The sequence below is a fragment of the Panthera onca genome, chromosome C1, assembly GCF_046562875.1.
Source record: "Panthera onca isolate mPanOnc1 chromosome C1, mPanOnc1 haplotype 2, whole genome shotgun sequence".
NCBI classification, from domain to species: Eukaryota; Metazoa; Chordata; class Mammalia; order Carnivora; family Felidae; genus Panthera; species Panthera onca.
In genome coordinates this window covers 102,975,773-102,994,343 of record NC_138346.1, presented here as the reverse complement: position 1 = coordinate 102,994,343, position 18,571 = coordinate 102,975,773, and the positions used below count along the sequence as shown (strand labels likewise).

Below are 18,571 nucleotides of genomic sequence, written 5' to 3'. Positions count from 1 at the left end.
TTCTAATTACAAGGTTTCTAAAGGAAATGCTAAGATATGAGAGAGGAGAAAAGATCTCTTCCGCTTGGGGCTCCAGGGAAGTTTCTAAATTTAATTTTTGGAGGATTGTATTGTAGGGGAGGGAAAAATCTTTTACCCCCTACCTTCCCAGGTTCAATGGCTGAAGCTTGCAAATCAATCTGATAAAAGACAGCGTAACAGCGGCAAAAGCAGATGAGCTGGAGTTTCACAAGGAAATGAGATTCAGGAAGGTGGCCAGATGATTGAAGTGTATATACCATTTTAGGCTAAACAAAGGAAAAGGGGGTTGGGGACTTCTGGGCTGGTGGGGGGGCGAGTTATGAGAAGGGGAGGGGAGCAAATGCATGGTAAATAAGGTTTGTCTTCTTATGTGGATAAGAGTCTTTTAGGTGATAAGAGTTGTCTTGGGGATAGCTCTTTTCCCGGTCTGGAGACTTTCTTACAAATGTAAATTTCCTTTACAAATGTAAATTTCCTTTATTAAAAAAGCATGTTTATACTTTATTATTAGGTAGTGGGAGGTGGGGTAAAGACTTTTCCTGTAGCTGCTAGTTGTCAATTGCTTTTGGCTCAAAATAACCCTGAGACTGAGATGCCTGGGTGGCTCAGTCATTGAAGCATGTGGTTCCTGAGGTCAAGCCCAGCGCTGGGCTGTGCACTGACAGTGTGGAGCTTGCTTGGGATTCTCTGCCTCTCTCTCTCTTTCTTTCTTTCTCAAAAATAAGTAAATAAACATTAAAAAAAAAATCCTCACACATATTTCTGTGCCCTTCAGTTTTTACCCTTACATTCTGCCTCACTGGGGTGATAAGAATATCTGTATGAAATCAATGGAGAACAAGTTAGTTACCCTAGAACCAAATGCAGGACCTTCCATCCCCAGGGTAACTTCTTTATTATTATTTTTTTATTTTTTTTAATGTTTATTTATTTTTGAGAGAGACAGAGCGCGAGCGGGGGAGGGGCAGAGAGAGAAGGAGACACAGAATCGGAAGCAGGCTCCAAGCTCTGAACTGTCAGTGCAGAACTTGACACAGGGCTCGAACTCAGGGACCGTGAGATTATGACCTGAGCCGAAGTCGGACACTTACCCGGCTGAGCCAATCAGGCGCCCCAGGGTAACCTCTAATTACTGTTATGAGAACATGAACCTCCAGTGTTTGGGGTGATCATGACTTACGTGTGTATGCCCCACTCTACCTGCAGGAGTACTAGGAGAAAAGGGTTAGAATCGAGATATAGAAAGTCATCAGAATCAAAGAGAGGACCCCTCTCATGGGGGCTGTAATGAAGTTTAAAGGGTTTATAGCGTGGTATTTCCCCACAGTCCCCATAATGGTATTTATGGTCTCACACACTCTTCCAGAATCTTCTCATTCCTCCATAAAGAGGTTGAGTCTGTGCTGTCTTCCCTTGAACCTGGGCACGCTTTTGTGGTTGTCTGGATGTCAGGAGTGAGCCCTCTTGCTCAACTAGACCGCAACGGTTATAACCAGAAATAGACAAGACCCCTTAACTCAGCTCTAACTAAAACCCATTGTGCTTATTCCTTATCACACTTTCTTGAGGCTTTGACAAAGACATTTTGCAATAACTGGAACATTCCAACCACCAGTCTAGAGCAACCGAATGCCTAGAAGACCACTCCACATATTCCCTTCCCTTCCTGTGATCCTGTGCTGAGCACGTACTGACCCCCATCTCTCACACACATGCCCCCATCTCTCTCTCTGTAAAACTCTAGTATCCATCTTTCGGGCTAAGAGGTTGGTTGTTAAGGCTTAAGCCTGCCACCTCCCCCTGCTGCTGGCACCCAAAATAAACTTATTTTCCTTTCTCTTTCCAAGCCCTAGTCTCTGGAGTTATTGGCTTGTCTTGCCACGGGTTTATCTGAGTTTGTTCAGCAAAGGTGTTGGCCAACTCAGCCAGGAGCTGTGCTTTCCAGGCTCCTGGGGATCCCACTGGGACAACCAGCTGGTCCCAGCAGAAAGGTGGGGCTCATTTGTTCCTTTCCTCAGTTAACAATTATGAAAATTGGTAACACGGACCATAGAAAGCCACAGCAGTAGCACTGTGTGATTTCCAGGGCTCGCTCATCAATTACAACACAGTTTCGGCCTGCTCTTTCTTGGGATGCACACCTTTGGGATCCTGAGCCGCTACCTGAAGCTGCCTGTCGCTGAGACCACTCTGTGTGAAGAAAAAAAATCCAGAGTTTCAGTACAGCAAGCCTACCTCCCAAATGTGTGATCTTGAGCTACAGTCTCATCATATCTCAGTTTCTTCATCTGTTAAATGGGTATAATGATATTTCCTAGTGGGGTTGATGCGGTTTGAAGTGTTGGGGTTTGGAGCCGATGGCCAAGAAGGAATTGAGACATTTTTGGTTCAAAAAGGTGGTTTTATTATTTTTTTTATGTTTGTTTATTTTTGAAAGAGAGAGAGAGAGAAAGCATGAGCGGGGAGGGGCAAAGGGAGAGGGAGACACAGAATTCGAAGCAGGCTCCAGGCTCCGAGCTGCGAGTCAGCACAGAACCCGACGTGGGGCTCAAACTCACAGACCATGAGATCGTGACCTCAGCCAAAGTCGGACACTCAACCGACTGAGCCACCCAGGCGCCCCCAAAAAGGTGGTTTCATTAAAGCAAAGCATGGGGACGGGACTCGTGGACAGAAAGAGCTGCACTTGGGTTGTGAGGAGTGACTGATTATATAAGATGTTCTATCCTGTGGAGGGGAGGGTGATGGTATGGCTCCAGGAAATTGAGTCTATAGGTTTCTGGAGATTGCTTTTTTGTTGTTGTAAATCATTAAGACAATTGCAAACTGGTGGGGAGTCACGTCCTGCAAGCCCGTGATCTCTATCAGTTAACCACTTGTTTTTCACTTTCCTTTGTTCTTGGGCAGCCAGGAGCGCCTGAGGAATGTCGCACATACCCCCCTTGGAGGGAGTTTGTGGGGGTGGGGGTGTTAACTTGTGTTTTACTCTCAGCTTTCCTTTGTTCCCTCATCGGGATTTTTCTCCTTTTGCCTCATCCCTCCCAAACCCATTTTCTACGTTTTCCATCCAGCAGGTAAACTATGTGAATAGTTTCTTTCTCCCGTCTGTCCGCCTTGTCTCTGGCATTGGGTTGTGTTCAACCAATGGAAAACATCTCCAGAAGATCAGGGGAGGGGAGAGGAGGGGTCAGGGCATTTATCTGACCTCCTGACCCCTTTGCCAGGGCCACGGTTTTGACAGTGGCTGCATTGCTCTATGCATTGCTCACCCTATGGGTGAGTCTAGAACAGCTCTTGCCAGCTTCGGGGACACTGTTTTCTCTCCTTGCCCCTTGTTATAGAAAATGTTATCTGACAGTTATTAAAATGGTAAGGAAGAATTCATTCAAGACTTACAATAGTGGTATTGCAAGAAGGGAGAGAGACGGAGCCCAACTTGGAATAAAGCAAGAACAAGTGGGGATTTATGGCCAAGGAGCACAGTGAGGGGGCAGTGGATGGAAGATCCCTAAGAGGAGATACCAAGGTGGGGGTGGGGATTGTTGCTAACAGAATTTAACAGGATTCTTGCTGAAGGCAGGTCGGGATTGAGACATCAGAGGTGGGAATGAGGGACTTGATTAGATATCAAGTTTGGTCAGCCATCAAGAGTTGGAAGGATTCTCACTAAGCTGAAGACGGCCAGACTTGCTAAGACTGGGCTGGGCAGGCCAGAGACAGAGGGCACCAAGGTCAAGTCCTAGTCAAGAAAAGGGCCCTGAGGAGCTGAGATCAAGTTTCCTCAAGGAGAGAGTCTTTGCCATTCTTTTGGCCCACTGTTGTTGGTCCCTGGAACCTTGTTGTCCCTCATCGGTGCCCTTAAACTTGCCCACACCTCTGCTCCTTTAATGGTCCTTTCGTTAAATTCAGCTGACTTTTTGTCAGTGAAACTATTTGAGCCAAGGGTTCTCCCTTTCCTGCCAGACCTCCTGCTGGGCCTGCCTGCCCCATGGGGTTTTGAGGGTCAAACAAGATGATACATGCAAAAGCACGGTAAGGAAGTCATCTTTTTAAAAATATTTTTTTAGGGGTGCCTGGGTGGCTCAGTCGGTTAAGCGTCCGACTTCGGCTCAGGTCATGATCTCGCGGTCTGTGAGTTCGGGCCCGCGTCGGGCTCTGAGCTGATGGCTCGGAGCCTGGAGCCTGCTTCCGATTCTGTGTCTCCCTCTTTCTCTGCCCCTCCCCCGTTCATGCTCTGTCTTTCTCTGTCTCAAAAATAAATAAACAACGTTAAAAAATTTTTTTTAAATAAAAAAAAATATATATATATTTTTAATTTTGGGGCGCCTGGGTGGCTCAGTCAGTTAAGCCTCTGACTTCGGCTCAGGTCATGATCTTGCACTCTGTGAGTTCGAGCCCCGCGTTGGGCTCTGTGCTGACAGCTCAGAGCCTGGAGCCTGCTTTGGATTCTGTGTCTCCTTCTCTCTCTGCCCCTCTGCCTCTCATGCTCCCTCTCTCCCTATCTCTCTAAAAAAATAAATAAACATTAAAAAAAAAACTTTAAAATACTTTTTTTATTTTGGGGAGAGCGCAAGGGGGGAGGGGCAGAGAGAGGGGGCAGAGGGTCTGAAGCAGGCTCTGTGTTGACAGGCATGACAGCAACGAGTCCCATGTGGGGTTGGAACTCACAAACCATGTCCTACGCGATGCTCAACCGCTCAACCAACTGAGCCACCCGGGTGCCCCAGGAAGTCATCTTCACGATTGAGAGGAACTCTAGTCCAGTGCAAAGGGCAAAGAGCAAAGGGCAGAGGCTTTGCGCTCAGTCCTGGGTTTAAACCTTGCCCCCCTGTCCCTTGTTAGCTGTGTTGTTGGAGGTGAGTGCCTAAGCCTCGAGTGTCATCAACCAATCAAGGAAAGTAAATATCCCTCATACAGGCGGGAAGGACTGGCTACATGACCTATCCCAAGTTCCTAAAATGTTCTCCAGCTCCTGGCAGGTACTAAATACGTTGTTCTTTTGCTACCTCTTCCCTCCACTCCTATCATGGAGTTGTTTTCTCAGACGTGTTTTGCAAAACCACTAACCGTGGCTTGTAAATGGGCTTCTCACCAAGCACTTGAGACCCTTTTCTCAATGCTCAGAGAGGCTGCCTCCCATTTAAGGAAGAATAGCTTGCCGCGGGCCAGAAATTCATTAAATTGCCCAGAACAAATGTTGCTCTGCTTTGTTACTGGCAATCTGTATACGGCACAGATTACATTTTTGTGTATTGTTTTCTTGAAAAATTTTTTCCATCAAAAAAGCAATACATACAGCGGTTTACAGAAGATGTTCAAGCAACATGGAAGTCTAATCAGTAAGAATGGCAAGTCCTTACAGCATCTTCTTTCGGATGCACATTTAGGGTGTTGGGGTTTCAGGGCCCCAGGAAGCAACATTCTTTCTAGCCTGAATCTTGAACCATTTAAGAATTAAGGTTAAGACAGATGAGGCCAGGGGCTTCTGAGTGGCTCAGGCTTAGGTTAAGCGTTGGACTCTTTGATTTCAGCTTGCAGGTTTGTGAGTTTGAGCCCCGCGTCGGGCTCTGTGCTGACAGTGTGGAGCCTGCTTGGGATTTTCCCTTTCTCTCTCTGCCCCTCTACCCAGCTTGTGCTTTCTCTCTCTCAAAATAAATAAATAAACTTTTTTAAAAAAACGTAAGACAGATGAGGCCAAATATCACTTTCATGGGTAATAAAGTCAATCTTGGATAATGTGGTTTATACTTACAGGCAAGAGGGTTTTCTAGCACCGAACTGCAGAATTACATAGACCACCGCCCTGTCACTGGTGATACTGGCTCACAAGGGCAGAGTTGACCTGCAGTGACAGCCTGGCTACAGCAATCCAGTGATAGGCTCTCTGCAGGTGGGGGACCTGTCAAAGGCAAGGGAGGGAGGGGGGAGGTGCAGAACCTCATGCCAGTCCTTATCCTAAATGTGTGAATCACATAGAGCTCCCCCACCGGTGTGTGTGTGTGTGTGTGTGTGTGTGTGTGTGTGTGTGTGTCTGTGTTAGGAGGAGGGCGTTACTGAGCAGGTAGAGAAGGTCAGGAGGGTTATACTCATGGCTGCACTCCTGGAGGAAGGAAATATCAAGGTGGGGCTAAGTGTTCCTCTTCCACATACATTATGTCCTGTTCTCTGGTCCTGTGACAGTGCTTCCAGAAACATCCCTGCATATATTTCATTGAGTCTTTGGGTGAGTATTTCTGGAGCCAAAGTTCTTAAAAATGAGCTCATGTTCATGTATACTTTAGGCGGATACATACAGGGCATTTAGTATGGAGCTGAGAGCTGAAAACATTTTTTCCCCTTTTATTTCTGCTGTGATTTACCAACTGTACCTTTATCAATAGCTTCTTTGGGTAGGGAAGGCTGCTAAGGGCTAGAATGTGTTGTTTTAAGAGCGAGCAGGTTAGCAATCTGACCAGAGGTCAGTCACAGAAAATCAGGGTTAGTTATGGAAGTGTATGCAGACCCAGGCTTTTCCATCTGAACTGCTGAGTCGCATGTACCTGGCAACAGCACTGTCTTCTGCATCCTCAATGCCCTTCTCTGTCAAATGGGCATAATATCTCTAAAGGGGTGGGGGGGAATTCAAGGAGCTGATGTGTACTTAAAGTGCTGGGAGAAAGGGTAAGATAGGAGAGCCAAGAGGAAGGGAGTGGGCACCAGATCAGAGAAAGAAAAACTTGAATCTAGACGAGCCATTTGAGGGTGCCTTGTACTGAGAGGCTAAAAGCCAGCCTCCAGGCCCTCTGGGCACTCAGACTCAGGGTTGAGCAGGCTACTGAGAAGACCTGCCCCGTGCTTAAATAGCTTCTCAGGGACACCAGGAAGCCACCAGGCGGTTCTCTTCAGCACAGCCACCAGAATTCCTGGGTGTGCCACAGGGTCCCCCTGGGTCTCACCTGGTCACCCAAACTTCCCCTGGGTGACGGCGCCCACGGGCGTGTAATGTCCTACAAGGAGCGTGCACAACTTTAATAATGAATGAAGAAACACAAAGTGAAAATCAGAAATAAAGTGCCAAGTAGCTGACCCACCCAAGTAGATGCAAAGGCATTCACGGAGCACCCGCTGTGCTATACCCACAGAGCACAGGCACAACCTTCTTCGTCCCCTAAGGTGGGTCTCGTTAGCCCTGAGACTCAACGAGGTGGCAGCAAGGTTGCGGCAGGGCTGCCCCAGAACTTCGAGAACTTCGAGAATGCTCTTTCCGGACTCGGGGGTGCTGCAGCGTGGAAGGCTAAGCCAGCATGCCCTCTCCCGGTCTCCTCCGCCCCCGCCCCGGGCTGAGATTGCGGGAGCCGGCTGCAGCCCCCCCCCCCACCCCGCCTCCTCCTCTGTAACCTCCGCCCCCCCCCCCCCCGTCTCCTCCCCTGCAGCCCCCCCCCCTCCCCCTCCCGCCTCCTCCCCAGCAGGCCCGCGCGCCGGCTCCCTGCCAGTCGCGGCCGGGTGGAGGAGCGCGGGCGGGCGGCGCAGCGTCCTTATCAATGGGCTGGGCGGCTTAGCGCACTGCCACCTCTTCCGAGGAGAAGCAGTCCCGGGGCTCGCCGCGGCTTAGGTGGCCCTGCCATGGCTCCTCCGGCCGCGGCTGCAGGCCGGGGCGCGGGACCCTGCGGAGGGCGTTGAGCCCCCGGGCCGGGGGTGCGCACAGGTGCGCGGCCGTCGAGGCGCCCACGGGGAGAGCGCGGGGCACCATGCGTCCCCGCCCGCTGCTGTTGCCGTTGCTGCTGCTGTTCGCCTGCGCTGCGCACACCGTGAGTACCGTGCCTCTCCGCGGATACCCTGCGTGGCGGGCGTGGAGGGGCGCAGATCTTCCTCGATGGAGTGGGAACTCTAACACCCTGTCCCCAGCAAGGATCATCCCTGTCAGCTCCTCTCTCTATAGCCTTCTCTCCCAGGATAAAAACAGCAAGTGAGTCGGGCCAAGGCAGCTGTAAGATAAACCCCCTCGGCCCCCCAAGCCACCCCTTCCTCCAGGCTGCACTTCGACGGAAACTGGAGGCGCCCTGGCGGCGCCTAATGTGTTCTGGGCACCCTCCATCCATAGTTCATTGGAACCTTACAATCGGCTGATATTGTCACCCTCGCTTTAGGGTCTAGGAAACCGAGGCTCTCGGAGGCCAAAAATCTTGCCCCAGGAAAAGGCGATTGGAACCCACATCCGTCTGCCCCAAAGCCTTGACATTTACACACACACACACACACACACACACACACACACACACACGCATGCACGCACACGCACACAGGACTGCAGAAGGGAAAAACCTCAAAAAGCTCTGGCTGGAGCTTCCGGCTCTGTGGTGGGAGCATTCGCAGCTCCCTCCCTCTCCTGTGGGATTTGGCTCCCTAAAGTCTGCACGTCTGGAGAGTTCTGGGAGTAGCAGTCTCCGCAAACCCGGTCCAGGGAGGAGCTGGAAAAGAAAAGAGAAAGGCAGAGTGGGTGGCTTGTTTTCCTTTCCCACAGAAACTCCTGGGAATCCGGGGTCTCTCCCACTGGGATTTGCGAATGAGAGAGTGGCCGTACTCAGACAGGCTGGATGGAAGGAATAGGGAAGGGGTGTAGATTCCAGAACCACTTCTTCCTCCCAGCATTACCAACTGGCCCTCAAGGCCTCTGTGCCAAGAAACTCCCCAGGAAAAGTGCTTGGGGACCCAATTCTGAGTCTCCAGTCTGTGTCCTGGGCAAGTCCTTCCTGGTATCCAACGACCTTGCCTTCGGTAGTCCTCTCCTGTTTGACTGTAAGAAAAACCTTTGCTTCCAAAGCTGATGGGAGTGTTGATGCTCAGGAGATGCCCCCATCTTTCTGGCAGCTCCGTGACATTCCAGCAGCAGTAAGTTTGGAAGGGTGGAATTTGGGACTTTCGTTCCCATCTCCCGTGTAACCGCGGAGCCTCTTCTCATCAGTGGCAGTGCTGGTACTGGAATATGCTAGAACAACAGTACCCACTCATTAATCTGAATTCCCAGTTTGAGGAAATGCCACCTGGGACACTGGGGACAATTCAAAGCCTCTAGGTATGTTGTTATAAAGAGCCCAGGGATGGGAGAGGCAACAGCTTCCTCCTTGTGACCTTTCCCACCTCCTTCTTAAGTATTTGCAGTAACCCTGAGGTTGTCAGAAGAAATCAACAGGTGTCTGGGCTTCAGGACCGAGGGTTAACTTTTTCATCTCAAAGGGACCCCTAGGGTATGTCAAGAATAAGCAGTGGGGGACATGAGTCTTCAGTGTGCCTTGGAAGGCTGCTTCCTTATGCTCTGGTCCAATTCCCTTATGGTACAGATAGCAAACTGAGACCCACAGAGAAAAGAGACCTGCCCCAAATCTGCAAGTTAGTGGTGGAGCTGGGACTAGAACCCAGATCTCTTGATTCTCACTCATCCAGGGCCCTCTCCCTTATGTCGTCTTAAATGTCCTTTTCATACACTCATGTACCGCCTTGTATTATAAGATGGTTTCCTGTGTGCAAGTCTTGGTCCTCCGGGTGTTTTCTGGGCTTATCCAGACCTGAGGTCTCATACTTCTTGGCAAGAACTCCTTTAATAAATAAGAATGGAGCTGACCTACTTTGGTTGGAGTATTTCCCAGGCTTTGAAACCCTGCTTACCTTCTGTTTTTTTTTTACTCTGAGTGGTCAGACATTTGATTTAGACATTTAAGGGCATTCAAACAATTTTTTTATTCATTTGCCCCTCCCCCTTGAGGGAGATCATAGGCCTCTTCCTAATGGGCATTAATAGGCCAAATTGTTGATTGTCACTCCCCACCCCAGTCCCTCGCCTTGCCATACAGGGAGGTGTCAGGGGGATCCCTTGCAAATAGAAACCAGAAAGTGATGATGGTTGAAGGGGCCAGTGTTCTGAGACCTCCATAGGACATGTGGGCCACACTCCCCTTTGCTATCCCAGGCCCCGTGTATCTCATGAGGGCTTTTACCCAGAATGATATTGTCATTATTTACTAGAGCATCTGTCCTCCTCCTCCCCAATAAACACATCCTGAGATTTCTTTCTATTCACTCTCTGTCCGTAGAGCCACCCCAGTGTAAGGAGGAGCCCAATGAGTCTGTGTTGGTTGAGTGAATGGGTGAATGAATGAAGGAGTGAAAGAATGAAACAGTGATACCCAAAAGGAGTGTCGTAAGCTGTGGCGCTTTCCTGTTAGCAGCGAGTAAGAAACAATGACATCCTGAGGACAATTGTTGCTTACAAAATTGTGCATAAGCGTGTCAAGCAAATAAAAAATAGCCCTTCAAGGTCCGGTTTTTTAATCCGTGGCGTCTGGCAAGCTGCCAACTTGATAACCTTAGTGAGTTAAAATCAAGTGAGGTTTCTTGACACCCCTAATCCCGGATACTAAAGCTGAGTTTTCGGCGAGGGGTGCCAGGAAGGGGGCTATGCCCTCCCTCAGCATGGAGGAAGCGAAAGGGTGGGAATAATGGAGACATGATGGAGAGAGGGGAGCTCCCCAATTCTTTGTTGTGGGGGGCTGGCCTGTGCCTCGTATGCTGTCTAGCACCATCCCCGGCCTTTACCCACTAGAAGCCAGGAGCATCTCCAAGTTGTGCCAACAGAAAAATCTTTCCAGACACTGCCCAGTGTCCCCTGGGAGGCTGAGAGGGCAGAACTGCCTGCGGTCGAGAACCACTGCCTTGAAGGTTGTCCTGTTTCCGGGGAAACGCGTTAGCGGAACTACCAACAGGTGTTCATCGCGTGTTGGATTCGGGGCAGTGGGTTTGGTGACAGGGAACGTGGGCCGAAGACAGAACAAGTGTACCTGATGAAAACCCACTTCCCGACAAGACTTGCACCGAGACTGGACTTGATCTTCTCCAGCCTCCCTCCCACTTTCCCTCCTGTCTCCATCCCGTCTCCGTTGATGGCTCAGAAACAGAAGTCTTGGCACACGGTGTTCCTGCATCCACAGGCTGACAAGCTCTGTGGCAAGCCGGGGAGCAGACTTGTAGGAAGGCCTGCAAGGGTCCCCTGAGGGGTCTGGCTATTGATAACTCCTCAGAGGAGGGTCCCTGGGATTTTCTATGTACCTGAAAAATCACTTTCTCATTTTCTGGGGAAATATTTGTGGATTTCTTTTGAAATCTTTACTCTAAAATTAACGTGAATGACGATGGTGATAACGGTTTGCCTTTTTTGAGCACGTACTTCACACCGGATACTCGGCCAAGTCCTCGCCAGCACGATCCAATGTCATTCCCACATCAACAATTGGAGCCTTTGGGGCCCCCGGGTGTCTTGGTCGGTTGATCGTTGGACTCTTGTGTCCAGCTCAGGTCATGATCTCATGGTTCGTGCATCAGAGCCCCACATCTGGCTCTGTGCTGACCCTATGGAGCCTGCTTGGGATTTTCTCTCTCTCCCTGCCCTTCTCCTGTTCATGCTCTTGCGTGTTCTCTCTCTCTCTCTCCAAATAAACTTAAAAAAAAAACAAAAACGATCATAACCTTCATTGTGCAGAGGCAGAAACAGAGGCTCAGAAAGAGGTGAAGCCATTTGTCAGGGTCGCCTAGCCAGACGTGATGTGAAGACCCAGCCCGGGGATTCCTAACTAGCACAGGCATCTGGTCCCAGAAAGAGGCCTGCACTGGTTTCTGGTGCCCAAGGGGCTGTCATAAAATTCTCTCCCAAGCCTATAAATGACATTAATTTCAGTTTTATCTAATCGTTTTATAAAACATAAAACAAATATTGAATTACACGCAGCATTTTATTGAGGCGGGTAGAGATGAGCTTGGGGTCACAAAATCAATCAAACAGGAGGTACACTTCTCAAACTGGTTAGGGGGGTTCCTTCAAGAGATTGCGTATAAGAAGGGGAGGGGCAGAGAAAGAGAGAGAATCCCAAGCAGGCCCCCCAGTGCCAGCGCGAGCCCGAGGCTGATCTTAAACCTAGAGATCATGACCTGAGTCAAAACCAAAAGTCAGCCGCTTAGCTGAGCCATCCAGGCACCCCTAGGAGGCTGCTTCTCTTAGCTTTGACATCACCTTTCTGCATTCCCATGGAGCCCACCTCCCTCCACCCTGTCCCCCAAATCTCTGGCCTATGACTTCCTTCATGCCATGGGAGGGCTCAGCTCTCTTCCTGGCACCCCTCGCTGAAAGATCAGACTTCGTAACCAGAGTGAGAGTTCCCCGCCACAGTGGGACCCCCAATGTCCCTGATTTGCTCCTTGCTTCCCTGCCCTTAGCAAGCTGAGGTTCCTCACCGCTGACCTTCACTGGGGCGTTGGGACAGCCTGCAGCCCGAGGTAAAACCCACAACACTCAGATCCTATCGACTTGCTTACATTATAAACAGAGGGCTGCTGAGCATTCATGTGGACTCTAGAAAATAATAATACCTGGGGCCCAGCCTCAGCATTCTGTGTCTGACCAATTCCAGAGGGCATTTGGGGAAGGGACACTCCTGCTTGGCCATGTCCTGCAGTCCCAGCCCACCATACTGCCAGGGTTTCCAAGGTTTCCAATCTTCTCCAGAATCCCCACATGTCCAACATCAGTCCCTCCCTTGTGGGCTCTCCATGATGTCCATGGGTCATCTCATGTTCCTGACGTTACCAACCTCTTTCATTTTCAATGGACAGGCTTGCTTCCTATTTCCTGAAAGTCAGAGAATGAACTTACTCTGACCAACACCTTGCCCTCATAGACGTGACTAAATTGTCTGCCGCTCCCCACCCCTGCCCCGTCCCCTTCCCTCCCATCTGTCTCAGTCATCTTGGGCTGCCATAACAAATTACCACAGATTGGGTGGCTCAACCAACAGAAATTTATTTTCTCATGGTTCTGGAGCTGGATGTCCCAGATGAAGGGCTGGTAGGGCTGGGTTCTGGTGAGACCTCTCTTCCTGCTCTGTCCTCATCTGAGTGGGTACAGAGAGACAGAGTGAGATCTCTGGTTTCTCTTCTTGTAAGGACACTAATCCTATCAGATCAGGGTTTCACTGTTATGTTAACCTTAATTACCTCCCTATAGGCTCTATCTACAAATATAGCCACAATGAGGGATGGGGTTTCAACATATGAATTTGGGGGGGACACATTCGGTCCATAGCACCATCCGAGTGGAAAAGAGGCTCTCCTGCTGCCTGTGTGGCCAGTCCCTGCCCCTGTGCTCCCAATCCTCCCACCCCAATCCATGGGGACCCCAATCCATCCTGAGATTACACAGTGAAGTCACTGTGCCCAGTCTTTACCGTCTTCCTCCTACCTGGCTGTCCCCATCAGCTGGTCAACTTGCCATGGTCTGTCCACCTGGTAAAGAGCCCTCCCTCTGCACTCTGGGCCTTCTAGCCACAGGTCCACTTCTGCCCCCTGATGGCCAGTTACTTGGAAGAAGCATTCATGATGCCTCCCCTTCCACTGATTTCTCAGCCCACTGTAGCCTGCTCGTCCATCACCGCCCCCCCCCCCCCCCAACTGACATCAGTCTCTTCATTTTGTGTGGCCTTCATTTTGCTGTCTTCACTACACGCTTTTCGGCCCTGGTCCTACCTAGGGTGACCGCATGATTTAGGAGAGAGAAGGAAGGTTGTAAATAATGATGAGACAGCAGGCATACACCCAAGTGTCCTGGGCAAAGTGGGCATGGGACCCTGGCCTCTCAGAGGCCTCTGGTGTGGGAACCTCCCTCCTCTCCACTCGCCCTTCTGCTCTTCACAGGCTCCTGGTTCCCATCCTGGGCCCCTTGCTGCCACTTTTGGTCCCCTATGATCTGGCCGCTGCCTTCACTGTGTCCTTTAGCTGTCGGCCTCTCTGGACCCTCTTGGACCATGAACTTCAAGAGCAGGAACTGTGTCCCATTCACCTTTGCGTCTCCAGTGATGAATCAATTGCTGTCCATAAAGTAGGTGCCCAGTGAATATTTGATGAAATTTTGCATTTTGAACTGGTTGTACGATAATAAGTTTCCTCTTCTTAGTTCTCATTGTATAAACTCGACTAGTATTGTATCTCCTTTTACTTGAAAAAATTGAAAAAAATTCTTTCCAGTCTCAAGTTGGCAGGCAAGTAACTGTATCGTAAAGTGTGTACGCAGAGTGATGCTGAGTTTCTTCACCTTCTTCAGAATTCTACAGAGTTTTAGTTTATCTCCTCCCACATTTTACCTTTTCAGATTCAAGAGTCCAGAGTTAAACTAACAGAACTCTCGCTTGATATCTTTCCTCCCTTATTTTGCTTAGTTATTCTCTCTCTCTGCAGACTGGATTTTTCTCTCGCTTTCTGAAGGATAGAATATGGTTGCCCCATAATTTTCAAGATTACATGCTTTAGGAGTGGGAGAGGTTGACCTTGATCCCCCTCCCTATACCAAATATCCAAGAGAGGAAAGTGCATTGTCCCAAACTGGGTTAAATTTCCTCTAATAGTCTGATCATTGAGATGGGACCTCACAGCATATCTCAGGATGAAGAGATCTTCCCAGGGAGGAGTTGTTGGCTAATAGGTTGAGCAGACACCTCAAAATATGTCTACCATCGGAGCAAATCCCCCTAAGAAACGGACAGTGGAAACTCTTCACAATCATCAAGCCACAGGTATGAACTTATATACTGTAGTGGGCCAGCCATGATTAACTACTAAGTGACATTCAAAGAGTGATACTTGTATAGAGACATTACTAGGTACATAGTCTTAGAACGTTTACAATGCAAGTGACTTTCTAAAAAGAAATTACTGTAGGTTATACCCAACGAAGCCGAAACTGGATCTAAAATATGAGATACAGGGGAGCCTGGCTGGCTCAGTTGGTAGCACATGTGGCCTTTGATCTCAAGGTCGTTAGTTCAAGCCCCACATTGGGAGGCTAGTTTTAAAAAATTAAAAATAGGGGCACCTGGGTGGCTTCGTCGGTTAAGCATCTGACTTCAGCTCAGGTCATGATCTTGAGGTTCGTGAGTTCAAGCCCCATGTCAGGTTCTGTGCTGACAGCTCAGAGCCTGGAGCCTGCTTCCGATTCTGTGTCTCCCTCTCTCTCTGCCCCTCTCCCGCTCACTCTCTGTCTTTCTCTGTCTCTCAAAAAAACAAATAAATGTTAAAAATTTTTTAAATTTTATTTTTTAAACTTACATCCAAATTAGCATATAGTGCAACAATGATTTCAGAAGTAGATTCCTTACTGCCCCTTACCCATTTAGCCCATCCAGTAACTCCTCCCACAATCCCTCCAGTAACCCTCTGTTTATTCTCTATATTTAAGAATCTTTTATGTTTTGTCCCCCTCCCTGTTTTTATATTATTTTTGCTTCCCTTCCCTTATGTTCATCTGTGCTGTGTCATAAAGTCCCCATATGAATGAAGTCATAGGATATTTGTCTTTCTCTGACTAATTTCACTTAACATAATACCCTCCAGTTCCATACACGTCGTTGCAAATGGCAAGATTTCATTCTTTTTGATTGTTGACTAATATTCCATTATATATATATATATATATATATATATATAGACCATATGTTCTTTATCCATTCATCCATCGATGGACATTTGGACTCTTTCAATACTTTGGCTATTGTCGATAGTGCTGCTATAAACATTGGGGTGCATGTGCCCCTTCGAAACAACACACATGTATCCCTTGGATAAATGCCTAGTAGTGCAATTGCTGGGTCATAGGGTAGTTCTATTTTTAGTTTTTTGAGGAACCTCTACACTGTTTTCCAGAGTGGCTGTACCAGTTTGCATTCCCACCAGCAATGCAAAAGAGAGCCTCTCTTTCTGCATTCTCGCCAATATCTGTTGTTGCCTGAGTCGTTAATGTGAGCCATTCTGACAGGTGTAAGGTGGTATCTCATTGTGGTTTTGATGTGTATTTCCCTGATAATGAGTGATGTTGAACATTTTTTCATGTGTCAGTTGGCCATCTGGATGTCTTCTTTGGAGAAGTGTCTATTCATGTCTTTTGCCCGCTTAGTCACTGGATTGTTTATTTTTTGGGTGTTGAGTTTGATAAGTTCTTTATAGATATTGGATACTAACCCTTTATCTGGTATGTCATTTGCAAATATCTTGTCCCATTCTGTCAGTTGCCTTTTAGTTTTGCTGATTGTTTCCTTTGCTGTGCAGAAGCTTTTTATTTTGATGAGCTCCCAATAGTTCACTTTTGCTTTTGTTTCCCTTGCCTCTGGAGACATGTTGAGTAAGAAGTTGCTGTGGCCAAGATCAAAGATGTTTTTGCCTGCTTCCTCTTCGAGGATTTTGATGGCTTCCTGTAAAAAAATTTTTTTAATTAAAAATAAAATAAAATAAAGTAAAATAAAATATGGGATACAAAAAAGTGGAGTTTACAAAGGACAGCAATGGGCAGATCAGTTCCACAGTTCTGAAAAAGAGAGGATTTAGTCCGGAAAGTCTAAGGACTCCTTGAAGTCAGTTCCAAAGAGGTTCATAGACAATATTCCACAGAGCTGCTCTATTCAGAACCTTGGAGTGCAACTATGCTATGTAATTGACAAGGTGAAGGCTTATGGATTTTGTGATCAACAAGAAAAAAGAAAGTTGACTTAAAATTCTAGGAAAAGACAAAGGTATATGAAACATTTTGCAGTCTAAATATTTAAAAAGCCAAAGTTTTGACATGATTACGCCAATATTTTTAAAACTCCAGATGTAAAGATGGGCTGAACTCAAAGTCTGAAACTGAAGAGGAAAGTAATGTAATGTGTGTTTCTGTTTGGTTAATTAAAATAACAAAGGGGTGGCTGGGTGGCCCAGTAGATTAAGCCTCCTCTCCTAATCTTGTCTGGGTTTAGGTCAGGATCTCACCATTCCTGGGATTGAGCCCTCTCCTACCCTCCCCTTCACCACAGCATGGAGCCTGCTTGGGATTCTCTCTCTCTCTCTCTCTCTCTCTCTCTCTCAAAATAAATAAATACATTTAAAAAATAATAAAAATTTTAAAAAGTACAATTTGGTAAATTTTTTTTCTGATAATCTCTTACTGAATTTATGGGGAATACATATTTTTAAAGGTGCTTAGTTCTGAGGTGCTATTTGGTTTTTTAAAAGTGTTTATTTATTTTTGAGAGAGAGCATGAGCACGGGATGGGCAGGGAGAGAAGGGGACAGAGGATCCGAAGTAGGCTCTGTGCTGACAGCAGTGAGCCTGATGCAGGGCTCAAACCCAAAAACCTTGAGATCATGAACTAAGCCCAAGTGGGAGGCTTAATGGACCAAGCCACCCAGGCGCCCCCTGAGGTGCTGGTTTTTTTTTTAAAAATTTTTTTTAACGTTTATTTATTTTTGAGACAGAGAGAGACAAAGCATGAACGGGGGAGGGTCAGAGAGAGAGGGAGACACAGAATCCGAAACAGGCTCCAGGCTCTGAGCTGTCAGCACAGAGCCCGACGCGGGGCTCGAACTCACGGACTGTGAGATCATGACCTGAGCCGAAGTTGGCTGCTCAACCGACTGAGCCACCCAGGCGCCCCCTGAGGTGCTGTTTTTACTACCAAACAGCATCCCATTCTTGGCACCAACTATTTTGGTATTTTCTGCTCAAAACATTTCACTTATGACACTAAATATATGGTTTTTTTTTCCCCTCACATTGACAATCAATTCCCCAACTCTCCAGATACCAGCTGGGTGTTCTAAAATTCAATTCAGTTCTGACTCTAAGCACCTGGAATTAGCACAGACCCTACAGGTTGAGGACAGTCCACAAGATGGTTTCTACTTCAGACGCCAGTCCCAAGCCTGGGCCAAGTGCACTTCTGACCAACCAGCTGTACTTTGGGCGCTCCCGTGACCTCCTCCTTGGAATCGATCATTTGCTAGAAGGGCTCCCAGGACTCAGGAAAGCACTTTACTTACCATTACTGGTTTATTATAAAAGGTACAATACAGGGACAGCCAAGTGGAAGAAATGCAGAAAGCAAGGAAGGGGACACGTGGAGCTCCCAGCATCTTCGTGTATTCACCCACCAGGAAGCTCCAAACCCTGTTATATAGGGTATTTACAGGCTTAAAAAAAAAGTTCATTTATTTATTCTTGAGAGAGAGAGAGAGAGAGAGAGAGAGAGCAAGCAGGGGAGGGGCAGAGAGAGAGGGAGACAGAGGATCCAAAGCAGGCTCCTCATGGTCAGGAGAGAGCCCCACGCAGGGTTCGAACTCACAAACTGCCAGATCATGACCTGAACTGAAGTCAGATGTTTAATCGACTGAGCCACCCAGGCTCCCCTACAGAGGAATCATAGGCATGATTGTTGAAATCACTGGCCATTGGTGATTAACTCAATCTCTACCCTGTCTTTCATCTCCTGTGGCCAGAAGGGCAGCCGGAAGTGCCAGTCTCTAACCACCTGAAGTGGTTATCTCTGCTGAAGTTATCTGCGCACCCCCCCCCCCCCCCCCCCCCAGCCACCGATCATCTCATCAGCATTTACAAAGTCACTCATCACTTCGGAGATTTGCAGGGTCTTGGAAGCTCTTGTATTAGAAGAGTCAGACCAAATATTATAACAAAAGATGCTTCTCTCACCCCTACTGCTCCGGAAAC

The 18,571-nt window shown here is 48.1% G+C and overlaps 1 protein-coding gene across 1 annotated transcript in view; it reads left to right on the top strand.

Annotated features, from left to right (window-relative positions):
• The first annotated feature begins 7,484 nt into the window (after window positions 1-7,484).
• SCTR (secretin receptor) overlaps window positions 7,485-18,571 on the top strand; it is a 78,416-nt gene continuing 67,329 nt past the window's right edge. The window contains exon 1 of the mRNA XM_060625508.3: window positions 7,485-7,808. Coding sequence (XP_060481491.1) covers window positions 7,749-7,808 — 60 coding nt within the window. The 5' untranslated portion in view covers window positions 7,485-7,748. The remainder of the gene's footprint in view (window positions 7,809-18,571) is intronic.